The sequence below is a fragment of the Corvus moneduloides genome, chromosome 3 (genome assembly GCF_009650955.1).
Source record: "Corvus moneduloides isolate bCorMon1 chromosome 3, bCorMon1.pri, whole genome shotgun sequence".
Lineage (NCBI taxonomy): Eukaryota > Metazoa > Chordata > Aves > Passeriformes > Corvidae > Corvus > Corvus moneduloides.
In genome coordinates this window covers 88,762,519-88,783,330 of record NC_045478.1, presented here as the reverse complement: position 1 = coordinate 88,783,330, position 20,812 = coordinate 88,762,519, and the positions used below count along the sequence as shown (strand labels likewise).

Genomic DNA, 20,812 nt, shown 5'->3' with positions numbered 1-20,812 from the left:
AAGAAAAACAAACAAAAACCAAACCAAAACAACAACAACAAGCAAAAAACAAAACAAAACAAAAAAAACCACCAAACACCAACCCACACACACACACACAAAAACCCCTGGAATATGTATTTGCTCTTTAAAATTAGAACTAGCACAAACCTGAAAGCAAACTTCTCAAACAGAAGCAAATGCACTGAAATAACCATCCCACCTAAGTACAGACCCACTTTTAAAGAGACTTTTTAATCATCACACAATGGATAGTAGGGGTCACAAGTAATCACCATCTAATCTTTTATCAAAGCAAGATTTCTGCAGTGATCACTGGTCAAAGATTTTGTAAATCATTGCTCAGGGTGCCTTCACCACCTGTGACAATTCAGAATATCACTATATTTATTTTCCTCAGGTGATATCAGTAAGCTTTATATAAGCAAACATTTTTTTATTTTCTCAGCAAGTAAAACATGACAAAAATACATTATTTGGATTTTAAAAGGTCCTCTGTCCCTTCAGAGAAGACTAACAATTACTAAAAGACCCAAAATAAATATTAAAATACTAAAAAACCCACGAACAGTCAAATACTACTTCCAGCTTTCTTTATAATACATACACTAAAGCAAACAAACTAAAAATCCTTAGAGCAAAAAAGTCAGGGGCAAATTTAAATGTAATAGGATGTGTTAATAAAAGGTAAGATTATAATAACACTACGACAGTTGATGGAAATCAACAGATTAAAAAAAGTATTTGAGTATTATTCATCCAGCTTCCCAGAACAATCAAAATATCCTCAATCACTCTGATGTCACCACTCATTAAAAGCCTCAGATGTTTTTTTTCCCCCCCCTAACATATTAAATGATGGAAGGACGAATAATTCTCCGTTGCTCATTTCTTTGAATTCTGTTTTTAGCTGATCAGTGAGCTGACTGTCACAGGCACACTGAAGAGATCACTTATTTAGGTATAATAAAAAAAGCTATTTTCCAACAAAAAATAAAACCACCACAGAACAGATTAGCACATCTTAAAAAAACACCTCTGGAGTATGGACGCTCTTAGCAGGTAAGATACAGAATAAAAAAGAGCAAGATAAACATTCTAAAGGTGTAAAACAAATTATCATCCAGTTACAAATCAGTCACATATGGAGATGCCAAGACAGCAAGAATTCTTTACAGTAGTCCAGATTTAGAAATTTGATTGTCTTTGAAAAATCTGTGAAGAACAAGCAATGCAATGATGTTACAAAAAAGACAAATAGCATAAGAGCTAAATATCACTATGCCACATACTAACAAAGACTTTGTATGCAAATCAAGGAAAAAAGAACTAAAATAAGAATTTATTTTTTTGATCAGGCAAAGCTAAAATCTCTGAAATATCAGCATTTACAAATTTTGAGCATTAACAAATTAAGGCAAGGGGCCACTAAAGTGGTAAAGGCTCTGAGAGAACACGACCGTATAGGGCTTTTTTTTGTTTTTAAGAAAACACCAAGTTTGAAGTACACTAAAAATAACTAGGCTTATGCTAGAACAGAGAATATGGTAGGGAGTAAGAGGAAGGCGGAATATAATAATCTTAAAATATGCGAGTCTCATAAGGAGGACAGTGATTAATTGTGCTTCACATCTACAGATGGCAGTACAAAAAATGATCAGCAGGGAAATTTAGACTACATATTGTTAGAAAGTTGGTCCAAATAAAGTTTGTTAAGTTGCAGAACAACTTTGTATCCAAAAGTCACTGCAGCTTTCAAGAACACCTAAGACAAACATCATGCATGGACTTATTTTGGTTTTGAGTCCGCATCAAAATGGGGAACATACAATTTTAACGCTCAAAATTTCTTCCACTATCACATTTTTAAGTCAAATAAAAATGTATCAATACATAATCTCAATTGGCAGCCTTGTTGGAAACAAAGACTAGTACTTTTGCACTTACCTAGTTATTTTAGTAGGTAGTTTGAAATATAAAGACAACTGTACTAGTCCTCCTAGTTTAGTGAGGTTAATGAGAAAGTGATACACTTCTCCATTATGTTATGAGGAGTATCTACACTGCAACCCTCTGTTCGTTCAATAAACAGTTATTATATACAGGAAGCACTCTTTCGTCATCATATGTACAACATTGATAACAGTCATGTTATCAAACATTATAAACATCATAAAAGTAAAGATTACCCAGGTTTTAAGAGAAAAGTCTGGAGGGGAAATTTTGTTTTGCTTTAAACAGTTTCTGGAAGGAGCAGGAGCAACTACACTCAGCAGTACATCCAAAGGGAAAGTGGAGGGAAATGCCAGTCCTCCTTCACAGGCAATTCCCAAAACAACATCTCAAAGCAGCTATGAAAGGAATAAAGTTGAGTCAGGGACAAGGACAAAACAAGGCAGGCGTGCTGACCCTACACAGCAGAAAGACAAAGACTGAAACATTCCAATTTTATTACAGAACTAATTTAGTAAAAAATCTGGCATAAACTCAGCAGAGCTGTACTGTGGGAACCCGTGTACTCTCATCTGTGCAAACCAGAGTTCAACACCAGAGAATCACTCATTCAAGGCTATCAACCTGGCAAACTCTCTTAGTCATAACTATTACCCTGTATGTCTAGATTGATTTTGACTCTGCATCAAAATGGGGGGGATGAAGTCTTCGTTCAGTCTTTTGACAAAAATCCACTGAGGACTCCTCTCATCCTACTGGAGATCTTCTACATGGAAGGGTTGCCTATCTTTCTTAAGAGATCAAGATTCTGCTAAACTAGATTTTGTAGTATATTGTATCAAAACACGGCAAGGAAAATGCACAGAAATATCCACAATTTCAATAAACAACCACTTCCTCAATAACTGGAATTCAAATTAAGATTTAAACAATGTTTTCTTTTTGTTCCTACTTTGTTTAATGCAATCAAACTTAATACTTAAAAATCCTCTTTCTTAAAGATGTGTTTTTAATCCTCTGCTCCTGAAAAATATGTCAATATTTTTAATGATCATCCTATAATTGTTCTCTTCAAACAAACCTTGAACAAACAATACAGGGCGACTCCTGCCAACTCTCTGACCACAGGTCAAAGAATGCAGTAATCCTGTATTTTTAGCTCTTGAAGATTTTTTATTGTTATGTACTCTTGAGCAAAAATCTTTAGCAGTGAGCACAGGACAACTGCATTTCAAACCACTAGGCAACACATAACTTGAAATAGTATATTACACTATGTCTTTTCACTTCTTTTATTTCCAGAGACATTATTTCTAAGCTTGCCTTCAGTACTACTGAAAGTACTCTATTACAAACTGGATACACAGAAATTTCAGTTGCCATGCACACAAAAGAGCAAATGGCCATGGAAACAAAAGGAGAAGAGATATTCAGGAGTGTGCTGGATTAATTTTTCCATGTAACATAACCAAAATCTGCTCTGAATTTGATGGAATGGACAACCTCTGACAAAATTTGTTAGTTTTAACTGCAATCCTAACTGGATCTAATTACACAATAAATCAGATGCAGAATCTGTTGAAGTAGAAAATCATGACTGTGTAGGCTCTGCAGGACAAACTATAACTAGATGCCTTACCTCCAGTGCATGGGAAGAAGGCATCTGAACTGAGCTCTATCAACACCAAATGTGTAAATGGGACAAAAACACTATCTGTAAATATTTTAAAAGAAAAATAAAACTTGTTTCCTGAACATTGAGCCTGTAAGTGCAGCTGAGTTGTATTTGAAAGCTTTTCTCTCCTTTATGAGGCATTACAAAATAATCACTGTAACACTCATCATACTGTAAGAGGAAGAAGCAGAAAAGCTGCGGATATCAATAAACCTTGGAAATGTTTGCAGAGTTACTCATTTTGCCTAAACTTGTTACCTGCTAAGTGGAACTCACAGTCTTAGTTCACTACTTAGAATCATAAGATGCATCTAGAAGGTGAATGAGTTGTTCAAACTTCTCACAGGATATTCTCACTCCCACATGTTAGGCTGGGACTCAGTGAGTGAGATGATTCAGTGAAGGGGGAAAAAAACCAAACAACCCAAATTAACAAAAAAACCCAAAAAATAAATACCAAAAAACCCCACCCCCCAAAAAATCAAGGAAACAAACAAAAGAGCCATAACACACACCCCTGTTTGGGAGATTTTTTTTCCCCTGGAATATCACAAGGGGAAAATAAGACCACAGGCCAATTCTCTTTACCAAGTCTAAGACATAACTGAATGCTTACTTTGGACAAACTTTGTTGGGATTGTTATATTTTAATAAAATGTTTTGCATAACACACGATCAAGAGACAGATTGAGAGAACAGATTTGAAAGCTTCCATTTCAACTAGAAGTCTTTTATAAAATTTAAATTCTGCTGTATCCAACATAAACCTTTGTAACATTAGGCTCATACTAGGGCAAGTTAAAAGACACTATATTGCAGAGAGATGCTGGTTTGGAAATTCTAGAACTCCTGCGAAGCGAAAAAGTAGAAAAATGTAAGAGCAAGTGCTCTCAGAGAAAAGGTAATCCATAGTAGTGTCATCAGCCATAGGTGACTTGGATAAAATAAGCCTGGATTTTTATTGAAATAATCCTTAATGCTCTATTATACATTAAGCTAATCAGTGGGAATGCATCTGAAGGTTTATTTAATTACACTATCTTCTTTCTCTTTTCAGGGCTGAAATTATATACAAATTCTAAAACAAATACATTATAATTAAATGCTGTATTTAATCTGTAGTTTTTATTTCTGACCTTCAATTTTTAATCACCCCTTTCTATCTGCAATATTAAGAGAAAACAACCCAAAACTCTTCAGTTTACACCCACTGGAAAAAACCCACAGAAAGCCAAAAAGCTCTCTGCAGTTTTTGTCTGCTCTGAACCACTCCTTGCGCATCCAGTGTGATGTCCCACAACCTTTTTGCCTTTGGCGTTGTTCGATGGAGAGACTCTTTCAGTTGGTGCTTTTTGTGTGTTCCTCCAGCTGCCCAGTGGCATGCTTTCCGTGACAGATGCTCTGGCTTCATTCTTAACATATGTTCCAGATGATAATTCCATCTTCTTTTCTGGATAACTTTAGAGCCAAGGGGTTTTTGAGCTGTCTAATGAATCTTGGCATCTGTTAAAAATTCATTCCATTTAATACATAGTATTTTTCTAAGGCATTTGCTTTCAAAGGCATTTAGATGTCTGTACCTTTGTTGGATTTCCAGCTTTCACATCCATATGTTGAGATGGAAAGCAATATCTGAGTTGAAGTTTCACACCCTGGTCTTTAAAACATGGATTTTTATGACCGTATCTTATTTAGTTGGTAAATGAAACTGTTGCCTTGCCAATTCGTAATGCCTGCTCCTTACTGAAATCCCCAGATGACAGGCACCTAACTACCAAAACATATACATTTATTCCTTTCTTGTATTCTTTTACTTTCCAGTGCAGACTTTGAGCTGGGAGTTTTCAGGAATTAATTCTGTCTATATTTTTTTCCTTATAATTACATAATAGCACTGTAAACAAAGCACAAACACAAAAAAACCCCCACAAAAACCAAACAAAAACCCAACCAAACAAAAAAGAATGGTTTTCTTTTAACTTCATTTTCTAAACACTGAAAGACAAGGATGCATTGCAGCATGACAGAAGTTACTGCAATTACTATGGAATTCTTGTTTGTTTCAGAGACTTCTCATGCTTTCTTAAGTAATTAAAATCACCAGTCCTTGCAATGCAAGTTTTCAGCGTTTATTTTCCAAAACCTTATCTTTACATTAAACTTTCTCTATTTTTTAATTCTTTGATGCTGTATCTAGCAATACAGGTACCTCATTTCCATACCAAACTTGCTCACTTTCCCAGGCTATCTAGCCCTTCTTTTAAATGTCTCCATTCTCTGTATCCTTCCCATTTTATCAAATGCTCTGTACTCTCAACAGGCTCATCAGGTGCTTAGAACCATGCAAAAATAGTAGCATCTACCAGTGACTCTTTCAAACAAGACCAGAGAGCAACTGTGGTCAGGGGAAATGTGTAGCAAAACTAATGACAGATTTTTACACTAGAAATATCCAATAAGAGTTACAGTATGAACCAAAAGAAAAATACCTGTAAAACACACCAATTCTTCCATTTTTACACTTTCAAACTAGGAACAGAATCTCTAACTACAACGGAAGCTGAAACTATCAATGTATATTTTTCTTTCAGAAAAAAGAGTGCTCCTTAGTGCAGCATGAGCATAAAAGGCTATTTCCTTGGAGATTATCCTTAAAACAGACTCCGAGAAACTTCTCCTGATCTTTACTGCTCTCGGTACCTGCTTGGCATCCCAGGCTCCCCACAGCAGCTCACACCATTCCACAGTTAAAGAGACACATCAGTGCAGCTAAAGTCAATAAAAAGACATCTCTTTTCTCACAATGAGGACTTAAGGAAACTGCCAACTTCACATGCTTTATTGAGTTCTGTCTTTCTGATTCTAAGCCTCTGCAAGGCTTTATGCCCACTAAAACCTTCTGTGTTTCAGAGGGTGCATTTTGAAACACCATTTTCTTCCTATAGGGTGTGTTCTAAACAGCAATACTGCATTCCTTGGACATTGGTTAAATCATGATGCATGGAATTCCTCAGTAGAGAGTAATTCCTAATATTTATCTATTCTGAGGAAAGATTAAAATAGATTCATTTCTTGCTTTGTGCATTAAAAAAATAAAATATCACACTCAAAGTGAAGAAATACAAACAGATTTTCAAGGAACTCTAAAGATGACAAGTTATTTGGAGCGTTTTTAAATATGTTAATTGGGAAACGACAAGAGACCATGGTAATCAACCCCATTTATAACCCATGCATCTAATCAATAAAAAACTTTCCTCCATCCTAAAGCTACAAATATATTGACATCAACAGCTCACAAACCACAGATGGCTTTTAGGGAATATAGTGGATTGCAAGAAAGGAAAGGCTATTAATATGCTAAAGCTACAATGCAGTACTGTATTTACTACAAAAATACAAATGCTTACTGTGAGATAATTTACCAGTGACAATTATTTCTCAGAATACAACAACCTGTGATTTTCTATCCACCAAAACTTACTTTATTATAGAGATACTTTCCTTCTGTAAGGAGAGGTCAGACACACTCTGGACAACTAGAGAGAGATGCTTCTACACTCATGTTGCCTCTCAATAAAAAGAGCCTTTTTCTCCCTGTTTATTTTATTCTGCTCAGGAGTAGAAACTTGTTACCTTTTTTATAGGAAAATTCATTACAAGAAATGAGCACAAATTTGGATTTCATATTCTTATGCAAGAATAAGTTAAATTATTGAAGTAGGTTCCTCAAAAAGACACAAAACACCTATTAATGTTAGAATTTTTTAGAATGTGACCCTGTTTGAGTGGGTCACGTTTTTATTCTTGAAGGATAATAATAATAATAATATAATTATTGTTATTATTATTATTTTATTATCATTATTATCACTACCTATCTACAGCAGATAGTTTTAAACCTCACTACCAATGCATTCAACATTTGTGTGATTATCTACTAATGACTATGTGGATATGTAGGAAGCTGGCACAAAAAAACATATCTCAGACAAATACATCAGTAAGTACTACACAGATATTATGTAACACAAATAACATGCTGTAACCATAACTGTTTCCTCAGCTCTCCATTTGTAGACTAAACTACAGCAGCTAACTTCTTGGATCTTCTTCTCTACCCTGGAGAGGATGTAGGGGAACACAAAGTATTTGAAAGGATCCCTAAAAACCAGCTGAGTTGGTTTCATTTGGGGGTTTTGACTCTTTGTTTGTTTCATTTGCCAAGAACCTTTTTTGTTTCTTCTATCAGCATGGCTGTCCACAGAGCTGCACATAACAGCAATTCCTACAGAGCAAGGATAGTTGAAAAGGGGAATGTTCATCATCTCTGCATAAGCCTCTTTGTGCCAACAGTAGTTCCACATAAAATCCTGTGCACATGGTGTAAATTAAATGTATAAGATCCTGTGATTAAAAACCAGCCAAAGGGATCCTAAATACAATGTTTACAACAAAAATTAATTTAAAATATTCATGTGCAAGTTGAAATCAAAGAACATGATCCTTCTCCAAACTTTGTTATATAACCAAGCAAACACAGAAGTAGGGTATTCATCACAAAGAATGAAGTTCAGACAAAATCTACTTTACAAGAATTCTACCTAATGTAGCAGAAACTCTACGAGAAAACCTGACTCTTACTAATTAATATTATCTGAAGTTTCACTGATTGTTCACCAACACACTATGAATATTCTGAACTCTGAGAACCATCAAGTATGATTTTAATCTTGAGTAATACCTAGAAGCAAACAACTCACTAGCCTCAGAAGAGTACCTGTCTATCATAAGCTTTGAGAGTTTTTTTTGTTAAAATACTCTTTTTAAACAGCTTTCAAACTATAAACACAAGAGGACTACAAAGCTACTCTATTATTAGGATTAAGGAGCCACTTCATGTTCCAGACTTTAGCCAAGTCACTCTTCTGTGAAAAAATTCTGTTTGTTTAAAAACTATGAACACACAGGAACAGGAATTAGCTAACCCTCCTGGTGGCATTTTTTAATTCAATCACATTTAGGACTAGCATAGAATAAATCAGTGGTCCTTTTCTAAACATGATTTTCAAAGAAAACCATCCTGAAATACAAACTAGTTGTGCCATAGTCCTGTGGTAGTGGCAATACAAGTTTTAGGTGCAGTTTTGTAGCCAATTCACTCTAGCAAAGGTGGGGGCTGCCATTAGCAGGGAGCTATCCTGCCCCTCCACATGGCTGCTCTCCCATTCCCACGTTTGCCAGCTCTACTGTTTGTGCAGCTACATGGTGAGTCAGGTCAGGGAAATGATCCATTTGAAAGTTAGCTAGGAAAATAAAAATAGATTCATTTTTAGCCAGATAAATTTCCTGACATGATTCACCATGTCACCATTATGAGCACAAGTGCCAACACAACTGAGCTAGGAGAGGACACAACATTTTCCCCATTTCAGCAACAGCTTCCACTTAAGTTTCAAGTAAACATGGAAGAGCATCAGGGTCAAGTTTGCAAGACTCTAATTAAAATACAGTAGTTGCTGCTGTTTCTCAAGATAAGAACAAACTTGTTCAGAAAAGTTTCCAATGTATTAGTCAGCATACATAAACTGGCATGATATTATAAAAGCCAACACAGTCCAAACCAAAGCGAGTGAATACCAGACTCAAAGTAAAGCAAACAATGCTGTATAGAAGCACACTACTTTGAAGGAACTGTCATGAGTGTAAAAGTTAAACCACTAACCCATCTGCAGTTTCATGAGGTCAAAAGTGTGCAAGTATAGGTAGAGATGTTGTCACGTTCCTACAGATTACTCTCTCCCAAGGATCATTGTTCAAGCGTTTCCTCCAGTCTCTCTGGAATACACCTAACAAAAGAACCAACCTTAAGATTTTTTCCATTTTCTTTAACAAGTTGTCTCTTTGTACAATCTAACAGATTTTACCTCTTCCTCTGCAATGACTCAGAATAAACAAAATTTTAAAAAAATCCACTTCTTCTCATTCAGACTGAACTTCAACTATCAGATTCATTTTACTTCCTATACAAAAATTATATTTCAATTATATAAAAATATATTTTTAAAAGCCTGAATATTATAATGTAAGACATTTTGAAGTTTCACAAGGATAACCAAACCCACATTCAGGAAGTCTCTGAGGTGAAGTAACAATACTATTTCCATTTTACCTGAGGGAAACTGTGACTTGGACAAATTCAGGTTTCCACAACACTGAGTGCCAAATTTAAGGTACTACTGGCCCAATTCTTTATATAATTTACTGTCTTACACGTCTTCCTTCATTATGAACACAGTTGTCCACAAATTTATCACAACCAAAATCACAGAGCATTTGTACCAAGCAGCACTCAAAACTCTTGCTGGTGGTGTGGTTAGGCCTAATTAGCGGCTATTTGTGAAGATTATTCTGGTTACAGTAACTTTCTTATTATGGCAATATTGATAAAAGACCATCAGGAAGCTATGCCCAGTAAATTATTTTACATTTCAACCGTTCAAGTGTCAATAACTGACGATTACAGAGTTCGGAATTTCAATGTAAAAATGGTAACAACTAATGAAACTGGGAACTTTCTAATTTTACACAGGTAATTTGCTACCATATTGTAATTCAGTATTTTTGGGAAGACTACTCCCAAAGTCAAGACAGCCATCGGTTTGTAAGTGATCTTCTGAATCCATCTAGAAAAGGAGAATGCGTTTTCTTATCAGTGTTGTGGCATCGACACATTCATTTCCTATCTTCCTATCAGTTTTAAAGAAAGCACTTTGTTAGAAAGCAAACTATAAACTAAGAATTTACAGTAAACAAGACAGAGTTGCAATGATCTGATTACAAGGAAATTTACTTAGATTTATATAAAGTAAGCTAACAATGCCCTGAGTTGCAAGGGAAGGAATCAATAGCAACACAGACTAGCTGAGAGATAGAGTAAGTAGTACTAGTAAGAGATGGGACTGAAGAGGACTGGAAAAAAATAAGACTGGATGCGCACCAACGTTACAGATAAGGAGTATACATCCAAAGCAAATCTCCCAACTATCAACTATCACAAGCTTTGGCTTACACTGTGACCACAACTCATACATTCCCTCTGCCAAGGAGCTCTCAAGTCCATAGGAACAGACATGACACTAAGTCCAAAGCAAAGCTCTGGAAACACACATACACAGTTTGAAGCAAAATCTAAGCATGTCTCAAAGATTTGCCTCTATTATGCTGATGGAGTCCTACCCTGAGAAACAGGAAACCCTCCCAGAGCAAGTCAAGGTCTGTGCTGTTGGAACTGAGCAACAACGTTTTGCCTGCAATTTAGAAATTATTAAACTGCTCTCAAGAACTTGCAGATTGAATAAAACCCACTCACTACCAGCATCTTTCCTTGGTTTTTATGGAAAAAAGACTGTCATCACTTTGTCTAAAATTTGTAGACATGCTCATGAAGGGTCAGAAGTTCCTGTAAGAAGACAAAAGACAACCAAGACAGCACTGAGTGGTTATAAAACCTTCTTCCCTGGTCTTCTCCCTAAAGCTTCTTTATTGAAAAAAGCCTATTTTTCAATATCTCAATCTGCAGTCTCATTTGCCTCATGCCCTAAAACTCTGACTTCTTAGTCCAGTCCTAAAACTCCTTCAGAACCTAGTTACAAGTCACAGCTGTTGACCTCAATAATGTTTTTGACAATTACAGCAGAAGTAGTATTAAAGAAGTGGGTCCCACAGAGGCTTAAGCTGATTGACCTAGCTGAGGTGAGAATAACAGGTACACAGATTGCCTCTGAAATAAAGTAAATCACAAAGACTTGGGAGATTTGTTGGACTGGCATGCAGGTATATTGAGAGAAGATGATTTTTTACAAGGTATCAAAAGTTCTGATATTGCAAGAAAATTATCCTTACAAAAACAATGTGAAAGTAACATAAACACAAAAGAATTTCATTTGTAACCAATATATTACAGTATGCCAATAGTAACACAGCATTACTATTTAAGCTTCAAGTAAAAAAGTAGAGGTTTTAATAAACAGAAAACATGTATTTGCAAAATGGTTCCTCAAATTCTTCCCCAACAGCACCCTTTGGACATTTGTTGGTCATGCAGTACTGCAAGGCCAAAAGGGTTGTGAGCAGGAAAAGGGCAATGAATTAACATCTTGCTTCCCTAATCCCTGCAACAGAAAATGTTTAACCTTGCTTCTTTAGAAGTATTGCTCTCATTGGGTAACAAAGTGGTAAGAATAGGAGAAACCAGTATGAATGGAGAAACCCTTCAGAACATGAGTAACCAGGCAGCATGTATCATACAGAAAATGGAACACACATACAAGAACATGTAAAGCCACTGTGTCCAGAATACTCAAAACCACCCATTGCCGAGGTATTTTGCTGTGTAACAAGCAACCTGTTGCTGTCACGAATAGCAAAAGCACTTTTCTACTCTAGAACTCAGGATATGTGAAAGTTTAAAGCCCAAAGTGATAAGCACCAGAAACACACCTTACAAGCAACTGCAGGGAAAATAAAAGATTCGATTTAGGTATTGAATTTGGTTAACCTCTTTTCAGAAATCTGTACATCAATAGCTCCAAGCTCAACATACTAGTGCCCATGAATGTTCCATGTTAATATACACTAATACAAACACAGGAGAACACTTCCTAATTTGAAGATATTACTGCATCTTCTATCTGACATATAATACATTCAACCAAAGAACATGCACAGAATTTTAGCCACTATTATCTACAAGAGAGCTCCATGTATGAGAGCATCATTTTTACTGATGAGAATCAAAACTGTACAACCATTTAAAAACTGGAAACAGTCTCTATTATAGCTACAATGAAACAAAAACAATTTTTTAAAAAGTAAAAATTAATCAACCATGCACAGTTAACTATATTGGCATTCAGCAAGGATATTGCAGAGAAAAATCTTGAGACCGTTTAAAATACTTTGTGTTTCATGCTTCAATATCTACAGCAAACTGCCTTTAAGAACAGAAACTGGTAATAGTGCAAGGTAGAGAGCTGCAAGAATTACACTCACCTATGTGCTACCTAAAAAGTATCTGGAATAAAGTTATTTAGCAAAGAGAACACCCCATACTCATCCTAGTTATATCAAGTTTAAGATTTTTATATGGTTCTGATCCTCGTTTAAGGACAAGTATGGTTAAAAAGGTTATAATTATTCCAAAAAGCAGATCTTGGTAGAACTACAAAGTGAGTGGGACAGAGGAAGGGCTCAGAGGCCCTCCTCTCCCAGTGGGGTAGTTGCAGGAAAACAGCATCTAAATACATAGATCTCTGCTTAGAGTGCATGTCAAAAAAAAAAGCAAAACAAAACAAAAACAAACAAAAAAACCCCAAGCCAAAAACCAAAACCCAAACAGTGTGTGACATTCACCTGACTGCAACCAACTTTACAGATCTACCTAAATCCATTCCTACACTGAGTGCAAGGTACAGCAATCTCTTAATTATTTGGGAATTAAAAGGAAAAAAAATCTAGCTTCCATATAAGGATATAAGAAAGCTTGCACTGTCATTTTTTGTTCCTTTGGTCCACATGGAACTGCCTCTTTTACATTCATATAATTTGTTGGAATTTCAGGTTTTCTATTAATTAGACAGAATTAGAGTAGAACAACTACAATATGAAAGGCTTCTTTAGTTTCAAGTGGTTCATCAATCAAGACTTTACCTTAAACTACTATCCGCTAAGACAATTAGAAAAAAATTCTTTAAATTTCTTCTACTTTGTGTAGCAGATGTTCAACATAGTCTATTTAAATTTGTCTTTGTTGGAGGTGTGTTAAATTGCTCAAATAATTCAGACAATCTGCAAACAAGACTTCTGACAGGTTGTGAATAACACTCAATTAATACCATAACTTCTGAGATTAATTTTCCAATCAATGCATTCATGCAACCATTAAAAAAAAAAATTTAAAAACCCCACAAAATAAACCAACAAGCAAAACCAACAACAACAACAACAAAAAAAAAATCACCTCCAACATACCACATGAACTCAATCTCCAGTGTATATTTCCAAAATTAACATCTGTTTGGTCTTGGTTCAACTGTAAAACCCAATGGCCATTAAATGAAATAACACAGTTCTTTTTCTGGATTTGAGCTGGGGGTAGGAGGGAAAAGACATGTTACCCTAAGACTACAAATAATTTTCACTTTAAACAACAATTCTATTGCTATTTGGAACAATAGGTTTATTCCACTATGCTATTTATTCTCCTTGATAGAAGATATAACAACAGTAAATATTTTCCACAGTTATTTCTCAAAATCCCATGAGATCTGCATCATGTCCTGAATGGCAAAAATGGAAAGAGAGCGGCAGTTGAGTGAATCCCATCACAGCAAATCAAACACACTCCATGAACTGTGTGAGTTTAGAAACACTAACACTACATCAATTTTAGATACCAAGTAGTTACGAAAGGCATTTAAAAAAGAAAAAAGAAAAAAAAAGAAAAACACTGAGTGAAAAATCATTTGACAGTATTTCAGTGATACACTATTTACAGGACAACCTCATTACAGGAAAGCTCCATGACATCTGGTTTTTTACCACCATCTCATTACATCAAACTTCTTAAGTTATTACAGTTAAGCCACAACAATTTTGTACTTTGGTTCCCTCTCTACAAAATTGGAATGCTGTTCCATGTGAGCCATGTAAAGACTGCCATGGCAAACTGCATTACCTAACGTACCACACCGGAATGCAGAAGCCCAGAGGTAAGGCAATGGAGGTATGGCAACACAAGCACTAACTTAAACTGACAACATTTTGCTTTGTCTTTAAATAATGATTTAGCCATCGTGTTGTGCCATACATACTAGGTATATCCTCACCAAAACCAGACCTTACTCTTTCAAGTAAAGACAAAGTTAGCTGACACGTTAAATTTAAAACTGGGTCCTTTAAAAAGTTAGCATCTGTGTCAATTTTTCCTTCGTCCCTAATGATCTTTCAATAACATGGTAACAGAAACTCTTAAACCTTTTGATATGTTTAAATTAATTGAAATTCTGTGCACAGGTTATATATAAAGAAATTAGGTTGCAATTAAGCATAGTTATGAAAGATTCTTAAATCTAATTGTTGTGACTATTATAGACCACAGACAAGGTCAACTCTACAACTCAGAAAACTTTGGCTTTAAAGAAAAAATACCACATGAATTATATGCATAAAACTCATCTTTGTAATGATTCAGCCTTAATCACACTAAGCATGTTCATCCATGTATAAAAACATCTGTTTCCAAACTGATAAATTAAAAATATATCCCCCTCTGCAAATCATTAATTTAGTAAATACAGTAAAAGCATGTTAAGTAAAATTAAGGATACTAACTTTTACATAAATTTAAAAATACTCACTCTGCAAAACACTGTCCTCCGCAAATCCAAAATGTAAAAGTCATTTCAGCAATTATTGCAGAATGGTTACACTAACTGCAGTAATGTCAAACATTTAATTTTTGCATATCAGCAACAAGGTTCAGGTCACTGCTTTTAAGGTTTTTAGTCAAAATTGCTTCCCTTTCATCTGTATGCATTATAAGGAAAAATGTTGATTTTATCTAAAAAGTGAGTTCATAAAGGAAGACAATGCATCTCTCTTCTAATCTGGCTACAGGTATAACTGGAGAACAGAAAGAAATAAAAATTATTACCCTCACTGAGCCAGTGAACTGCAAAAATATCTTTGCAGCTGCATGTGGACACAGGCCATGAGCTGCTTGGTTCCTGCCACTGGATCTAAGATACTAAGTTACAACCATAAAGCCAATCCATGCAAAATAGATTCCCAGTCCTCTCTTGCCTGAGCAGAGACTCCACTCTAAGGAGACTGCTCTGCTGGCTCTCCACTTGTTCAAGTTCTGATGTCTCACAGGGATCTGAATCAGTACTTTAGTTCAGATAAGGAGAGCGCTTTGGCAGCAAATCTTCCCACCACCCTAGTTAATGCCCTTTCATCTGCTGCTTGAAGCAGTCCCACAGTGCACAAACCTGGTTCCTTTCAGATGAAACTAAAAGCCACACAATGTACTCCAGGAGCACTACCACTGCCAAAGGGGCACAGAAGCCGACAGAAGCCAGTCCAAATTAACACCCACTTCACTTTACAAATGCACTATGTGTAGACAGGTGTCAAGCCCCCATCACCAATTATTTCATTCCCTGAATCTGCTCTTGCTGGGCTGCAATACTTGTCCAGGCACACCCAGTCACTGTGTTTCAGGGTCTCCTTTCCCCTGGGACCTGATGTTTCCCAAGCTTCTCAGGCACTGCTTCCCCCTGGGTTTTGTGTCTTCTATTGTCCAAAGTTCTCACCTCCAGCCTATAATCTCTGCTTGTTTGACCTTTCACACACAACAGCTTAATCTTCCACAGTATCATCTACTCTCACCACACTGAAACTGCTTCTCCTAAAGACTACTCAAAGCCCAAGTATGATCAGACTCAAAAAAACTTAATTCTGGCATTTTCTTAATTTTGAGTAAAACATTAATACTTTAATGGCTGCCTCATTTAAGCACACACAGAAAAACGGGGCTTTGAAGCCAACTGTGTAGCATCACATCTGATTCTTCAGTGCTCAACAGCAGGCTTAAAACCTTACAGACATACAGCCCTCAGCCCTCTATTACTGACATGGATACAGCACTAAGAATAACAATAAAGCAAACATCTTTTCACTGCATTTCACAGCCATTCATGGTGCCCTAACACAACCTGTCTTCCCTAGCCTCTCTCTAGCAGAGTCTCAATTCAGAGAGAGATCCCCAGCTCTATTTTTAGTCCTCCTCTCTCATTTCTACATTGAGTTCGCCTAACTCGCCTTTGTAATGGCCCATCTCATTAGACAGCTCCCCAAAACCATTTTTCGTCCCAATACCTTCAAGTCATCCTCACACTCCTTGATTGGGCTATGAATCACAAAGAGAAGTTGGATTTTTTTCCCTTTCCTTGTACCACAAACCACACTGAGTGCTGAAGGGGACAATTTTTAAAGGTCCAGGGCTATAGTCACATGACCAAGTAATTCGGCATAATAGAAAACAGATCAGTCAACCGAAGAAGCCCAGGCCCCTATGTTCCCAGCAGGAAGGGTTTAAAAGTTTTATTTCTAGATAAATTCAGTCTGGAGTCTCAGAAATTTATGTTGCACCATACACGTGACTCAGGGCTGTCCAAAGGACCCGTCACTGGGGCTGGAATTCATTCAGTGTCTGCCTGGGGAAGAGATCCCACACTCACCCTTCTCCAGGTGGAACGTGGCTTGTACCCATCAAAACCAGCCTGTGAACTGAGCCAATGAGCACAGAGTGCTGGTGATCAAAGAATCCACTTTAAAACTGTAACAGAATGATTGCTTGTGGAAGCAAGACAGCTTTACCCAATCCCACGATGCTTCTTAGCACAGAGAATATTTAGCTGCCAGAGTAAGTGTCTACTGAGCATATTCCAATTCTCAGAATATAGATTAAAGTGGGATACTTTTTCTTGGCAACATTTAACAAATGCACTTAACAACTTTGATTTTCTTGCTCCAGTGCAAGGTGAGAGTAAAAGTTGTAATTACACAAAATGCATAACCGTGGAATGAAATGCTTATGAATTCTTAACATTGTGAAACGCAACCATGCTTTTCCTTTTGTTTTCAGAAACAAACAAAAGAAACACTTTAACCCACCAACAACCAGAATAAGTCAGACAAAGAAAATTAAGGACAATATAGACGCAATTTTAAAAATTCCCACTAAATCCTACATAGTTACCTATAGCAAGAAGAAAAAAAACCCAACCATAAGTTCGAAGTTATTTATAAGGAAAAATGTACGTCATGAAATGTCTTTAATTAGAAAAGAAAACAATTACTAACAAAACTGACATCAAAATGTCAACTCAGTGGGCTTTTCTTCAATTAATAGATAGCAAAATAGGGTGAGAAGAAAAACCTTTATTTTACATTTCAGAATTTCAAATATTAAGTAAGACATTGAGTTTCATTGTACATTATCCTTTTCTGGATCCCAGTAATTAATATATGCATATCCAGTGCTCACAGAGTTGATAAGAGTTGTAATAAGAATGAGCAATATTACATGAAAGAACTGATGCCATGTAAAAGAAAATTATTTGAACATCCTAACCATTCAAATACATTTGAAAGAAATATATATGAATAATCAAAAAAGGAAATTAGTTCTCCAAATTGAGTAAACAACAACAAGGTGGAAAGGAAAACTAATTAAAAATTTTAAATAGTTCCTGTCATGTAAAATATAATTTGTTATAAATACACATATATACTCCAAAATAGGAAGTAGGCCTTAAGCTTAACATAGTTTAGCTCATTTTCATCTACAACACCTATAATGCATCCTGAAATACAATTTATGCAGGAATAGTAGAAGAAAAATAAAATTTTTCTCTCATTGTCTTGCCTTATTTGACAATTAATGTCAATCTGCAATAACAAAGTTAATAATGATCTTTGTCTTCACACACTGCTATTGAAGCAAAGCATTTCTTTGTAAATTAAAGGGTTATTTGTTCCCACTATTTCAGTCTAATCTTTTTGGGCTAGGATCACAGAAACTCATAAAACTCAGAAACTCATGGCATAAATCACCCTAAAATCCAGATCACCTTCTCTCTGTGAGAGAGGTTATAATCTTTCAAAAATAATCATGTGTGCAACCACAACCTAAAGCAGAGCAGCATGAAGCATGGAAGATTTCATCCAAAGTTCATGACATGATATGAATGCCAGGTATTTCTAGAGGTTTCACAATCAAAGCTGAACATACAGCAACCTCCAAAAATTTTTAAATCCCATGGTGAAACATTTTAAAGAGACATCTCAAGAATTCACAGGAATTCAAACATAACAGAAAATCATACTTTATACTGGCTTATTGTTAGGAACATATTCTTTAATCATATGGCTTTCAGGTCTGCTAAGTAATTAGGTGCATGCTGAGCTTTATGCAAGTGTTATGTTGATTTTACTGGGACTACTTGCATTTGTAACACAAGCTGAGCCACACTGAATGGTTTTGACATCCAGGAAGTTTCACAGAAAGTATCACATCTACAGCAGCTTCCAGGCAACCTTCGACTGCACACCTCTATTACTGCCTCTGCCAGCTGCCACAACAGCCAGCTTAGTCTGACACAGAGGCAACAGCAGCTGCAGCAACAAGGTTCAAGGTGAAGTGAGAATTACTGAGTCCAACCTCCTCTGCACTGTCAGTTACCCCTACAAACAGGGGCAGTGCTGAGGGCTACCTCTCAATACCAACAAGGCCTTAATGGCCACTAATTCCATATGGTCAGATTAGCTTGCTCCAGACCAGAAGATAAATCAAGAACATTCATCTGTGTAATACCATGTAATACCATTGCACACAGCGTATGAGACATCAGAAGCACTTTCCATTAAAAGGTAGAACTTACCCCTCTTCTGTACCCAGCCTTCCTTCACAATGGTAACATCGCTCATGATGACTCCACTCTGAACCCCAAACTCAAAAGAGTATTTCTTTGAGTTATCAACTTGTCTGTTTGGCTTCTCTTCTGCAGCCCTTCACAATTTCTACTGATGAGTCAGACTGGAAGGAAATATTAGAGAAAGAATTTGAGTCTTTTCTGTTTTTCTCACTTGACAGCCAACAAAAAAGTCTTTGTTGATGTATTTCACTGACTGAGCTCATAATAAAAATCTGCCTTTATTTTTAATTAACTGTATAACACAATCATGTTTCTAGTCTTCGAGCACATTTTCCATGAACACTACAATACTACAAAGCAGCAGAACGTGTTAAAATTTAAGTCATATGGCACTTCTATAAAATGTGCACAGCAGAATTCTCTCGTACTAATGCACAGGATGCTGTTAAATGAAAGGCAGCAGCATGCTGGCACTGCTTCACAGGCCCAGCTCTGAAACCCACAGGATCTTTCCCTGTTCCTACAATCATCAGAATCCATGCAATGGACAAGTGCCTCCTCTATTATGGCTACCTACAATCGTATTAAGAGTGCAAGAAAATTGAATGAAAGGTTACATTCTTGCTACTTCCACTATAATTTCATTATAGACAATACAAATCCTGAACTTACAGGAGTTTTTCAACAACAGCATCATCTCCAAGTACACAAACAGAAAAACAACTTCTTATAAGTACAAATTAACCAACAACACCCCCAATGCTCAGTTTATAAAAAGAAGGAGTGCATGTTCTCTCAAAGCTTTAAGCCAGGCAGAGACAGGAGTGCTCTTTTCCCTACAAACCCCAGCCTGAAGGGCAGAGAAGGGAAGTTAGTCCTGGAACAGGACATACCACTGTCATAAGCCACAACACTTTATTTTGACCACCTCACTCCCAGAGTACCTAACAGCTGTGAAGAAGAGATAAATAGCACTCCAATCAAGTAGGAAGAGAAGCCAGAGGCCAGGAGATGTTTCCTTTAGCCAGCAAACTGCCTTTCCCCTCCAAACTTCAAAATAAAGAGAAGCATTCAAATAATGCTCATCCAGAAAAGCATGGGAAGCCAAGAAATGGGATTTCTCTGATGGTGCAGGAACACCCTTCTACAGCTCTACACACAAGAGCACACATGTACACAGTGGTGGCACAGAACAGGAACCCACACACAACTGCAGTGCTATCAAATGTAGCCCATACACATCCATTTAGAAGACTGACCAACAAATACAAACAGGAAACAAATATGACTGTGCTAGAAGCAATCTGTGCAACAAATGAATGAAGAAAGCACTGGGAAATCAGCTGTTTTAACACAATCAAGTACAAACCAAAAACTGAATCATTATAGACATACAGGTTATTTCTTATTTATCATTTGAAAAATGTGTATTTGCACGACACAGCAGCTAGATGGAAGGCTACTTCTGTATGGATGCAGTACATGCAAAATAAAACTTGGCAGGAGTATTTTTTTTCAAGTGGTACGCAACAAAAATACAGTACAACCTGATTTCACAGAAACACTCTAGTGTGCTCACCTAAGTCTTGCTTTCACTAAACTACTCTTTTTCAAAAATACTCAGTAATTTGGCTGCATGAAAGTAAAAATCACAATGTTAAACTCACTAGAACTGTAAAGT

At 36.4% G+C, this 20,812-nt stretch overlaps 1 protein-coding gene across 4 annotated transcripts in view; it reads right to left on the bottom strand.

The window, feature by feature from the left end:
• The window catches only part of AKT3 (AKT serine/threonine kinase 3), a 154,225-nt gene that overhangs the window by 122,307 nt on the left and 11,106 nt on the right, over positions 1 to 20,812 (bottom strand). For 3 of the 4 annotated variants that reach the window (XR_004238882.1, XM_032102669.1, XM_032102668.1), the window contains exon 2: positions 19,138 to 19,292. Coding sequence is in view for 2 of the 4 variants with exons in the window: in XM_032102669.1 (XP_031958560.1) it covers positions 19,138 to 19,183 (46 nt within the window). In the remaining 2 variants the exon portion in view is untranslated. Of the gene's footprint in view, positions 1 to 19,137; positions 19,293 to 20,812 lie in introns of those variants that run through there. The other variant, XM_032102670.1, reaches the window with a different exon arrangement.